Raw genomic sequence first — 2,906 nt, 5'->3', positions numbered from 1 at the left:
TCGATGAAGTACGAGATAAAGCACACGCAAAGATAGTAGAATATCAGAAAAAGGCTTCATTCTACTACAACCTAAGGGTTAAAGAGAGGTTTTTCAAACAAGGTGACCTAGTCTTGAGAAAAATAGAGGCTTCTGGTGTCGGACAGAAAGGAAAGCTTGCCCCAAATTGGGAAGGGCCGTATAGAGTCAAGAGCGTTCAGGGTAGAGGAACCTACAAGCTGGAGACTATGGATGGTTTTGAAGTCCCGAGAACCTGGCACGCACAAAACCTGAAGGTTTACTACGTGTAAGATGGTCGAAGTACGATTCTCACTCGTCAGGATGGCGAGTAGGTTGAAAAGCACCTTGAAGCTTTGCTTGCTTAGGATTTATATGTTTTAGTTTTATTACGAAATTTATTAAGACTTGTGTAAGGGACGAATCCCAGACAATTTTATGAAATTCATAAGTTCTTCAAAGTATGATTGTGGCCTAACAAATAAAAATCAAATGCATGGATGCAAAGCATAAAAGGTGATAAATGAGATAGATCTGATAGATGTTACAAAAGTTTGATAAATAAAGTCTCGAAAATAAAAAAGCCACGCAGGGCTGAAAAAGCTCTAAGGAGCTGAGGTGCCCTCGGCGTCCATATCATCGTCTTCTCCGCTCTCGCTAGATGTCTCCGTTGTCTCGGAGGAGGAAGAGCTGTCATCCTCAGCAGGTCTGGAAAAAGACTCGGGAGGAGGAAGAAGTGGATCCTGAGGAACATGATCCGAGACAACTACTCGGGTACGAAACCTCTGTAGCAAAGCCTCATCGTCAGGGCAGATGTAGTCCGCCGGGTTAATATCAGGACAAGCCTCGTTCACGGTCCCAAGGGCCGTGTCCCAACCAGTCCTAAAAAACTCGGGAAAGACTGAATCATCCCTAATCCTCATGGATTGGGCAAACTCCTCCGAGTCCAGATAATTGTCTATAGCTTTATCCTTCTCCGCCCGAAGTACCACCAGCTCGGCGTTAGACTCTCCGAGTTCTTCCTCCTTGCGCTTGAGCTTCTTCTCCAGGGTAGCATACTTCTTCTGCTGCCTCCTGAGGGCATTATCGGCCTTATCAGAAGCCCGCTTCCATGATTCGGCTTGCCTCACAGCGCCTTGAAAGTAGGCGTTAGACTGAAACAAAACAATTAACAAAGTATAAGGCAAGAAAGTGCTACAAGAACGAGAAATAAGTTTAAAAAAGAGAAGGCATACCGAAGCCAGAGATTGGGCTCCCATGAGCTTAATCCTCTCAAGGTCAGGGGTGGCCACCACATCAGTAAAGTCCTTTGGGGTCACGCTATGGTAGGACCAATCCCAAGCATGCTTCGTGGAACCAACCACGGTATCCCCTCGGCGGAATCCCCAGAGAGGCTGAAAGGCGCCTGTAGCAGCAGCAGCAGGGGCAGCAGCAGTGATAGGAGCATTATGGCCCTCAGCTCCTTCAGTTGAAGCCTCCCCCATAGGCTCCTTGTGCTTTCTCAAGAAGATAGGCTCTGTCGCCTTTCCCCGGGTGTCTAGGCCTGCGAGCCGAGCTTTCTTCATCCTAGCTGTCTCCTCAACCAAAGGAACGTTGTCCTCGTTAATCTCCTTAGCAGCTGAAACAAAACAAAGGACAAAATAAGTGAAGTTAATAACGCATGAAATGAAGTAAAATTGAGAAGGGAAGAAAAATACCCTGTTGAGAAACAGAGGATAGTCCCACATGAATTAGGGAAAACTCCTCTAAGAGAGTCCAGCTGGTGGTCGTACCATCATCCTGAGTAAGGCCATTATAAATAATAGTTTCTTCAGGAGTTAAGTGAATGGATTTGAGGCTACCATCACTGACCTTCCCAAAGGAAGATCGAAAGAGCGTGCCCCAGTCGCCATTCTCCCAACGTAACCCAACGAAACTATTCCTCCAATTTGGATTATTATCAGGAATAGAGGCGCTATTAAAGATATGTTTGCTTTTGGGCCTTTGTTTGACATAAACCCAGCCACAAATATTAGAAGAACTATTGTAACATTGGAAGACTTTCCTAAAAACGGCTACCGAAAGAGGAAAGCCCTCCCTAAGACAACAAACCATAAAACATAGAATATTCCTCCAGGCGTTTGGAGGAAGCTGACATGGGTTGATTTGTAAGTCGGCCAAAAGATGAGGGATAAAAGGATGGAAAGGGAACCTAAGCCCAGCGTTAAGGGCGTCGGTGTAGATGAAAAGAGTATCGGGCCTCCAGTGGCAAGTACGGTCACCACCAGAGACTGGAACTAGTCTAAAGGGGGGAGGGACGTTATAACGAGCATTTAGTTTATTGAAATCTATGTTATGCCAAGTATTACAGTGATTAAAAGAGTCGAGATGTGCAGTGGAGGGATATTCATCCCCCCTAGTATTAATCATATCAATTAAAGACATATATGAAGAGCGGATCTCGATATCCTTACCTCGTTTTGAAGCCGAGGCAATTTTGGCCGCCCTCTCAGAATTCTTGTCAGCCATTAGAAAGATTAGAAAGCTAGAAAAAGCCTGAAGGAGAGGTTGGAAAACTAAAGGAGGGATTTGAGAAAGGAAAGGCTAGAAAGTTGGAGGAGGGATGAGGAGAAGTTGTAAAATGAAATGAGAGGTGTGAAGAAATAAAACTCTCACCCCACCTTTATATAGCCAAGGAAGAAGGATAATGGGCCTTAAAAAAGCCCATTTGGGCCCAAAACTTAGAAGGTTCTGGAATAATCCAGGAAGTTCTAGCAAAAATCAGAGGAAAATTAAAGTTTTTGAAGAATCTGGAAGAATCCAGAAAAACCCTAGAAGGATTTGGAATTTGGGCTTAGAAAATGAAAGCCCATCTCAGAAAAGGGCCTAATTTTAGAAAAATCAAGCCATGTTGAGGCCCAAATGATGTT

At 44.6% G+C, this 2,906-nt stretch overlaps 1 protein-coding gene across 3 annotated transcripts; it reads right to left on the bottom strand.

Annotated features, from left to right (window-relative positions):
• Nucleotides 1–453: 453 nt before the first annotated feature.
• LOC141704189 (uncharacterized) lies at nucleotides 454–2,640 on the bottom strand. Of its 3 annotated transcripts, none has more exons than XM_074507490.1 (3): nucleotides 1,695–2,640; nucleotides 1,233–1,615; nucleotides 454–1,151 (listed from the first exon to the last, which is right to left on the bottom strand). In XM_074507490.1, exons 1-3 carry the CDS (start codon nucleotides 2,503–2,505, stop codon nucleotides 603–605), a joined length of 1,743 nt encoding a protein of 580 aa, XP_074363591.1. In that variant the 5' UTR covers nucleotides 2,506–2,640; the 3' UTR covers nucleotides 454–602. The 3 variants fall into 3 exon arrangements, with proteins under 3 accessions (XP_074363591.1, XP_074363592.1, XP_074363593.1); XM_074507491.1 differs by having other exon boundaries at nucleotides 1,770–2,640; XM_074507492.1 differs by having other exon boundaries at nucleotides 2,451–2,640.
• Between the last annotated feature and the right edge of the window lie 266 nt (nucleotides 2,641–2,906).

Source organism: Apium graveolens, unplaced genomic scaffold, assembly GCF_009905375.1.
Source record: "Apium graveolens cultivar Ventura unplaced genomic scaffold, ASM990537v1 ctg7540, whole genome shotgun sequence".
In the NCBI taxonomy this organism is placed as follows: Eukaryota; Viridiplantae; Streptophyta; class Magnoliopsida; order Apiales; family Apiaceae; genus Apium; species Apium graveolens.
This window is presented reverse-complemented; position numbering and strand designations above follow the sequence as displayed.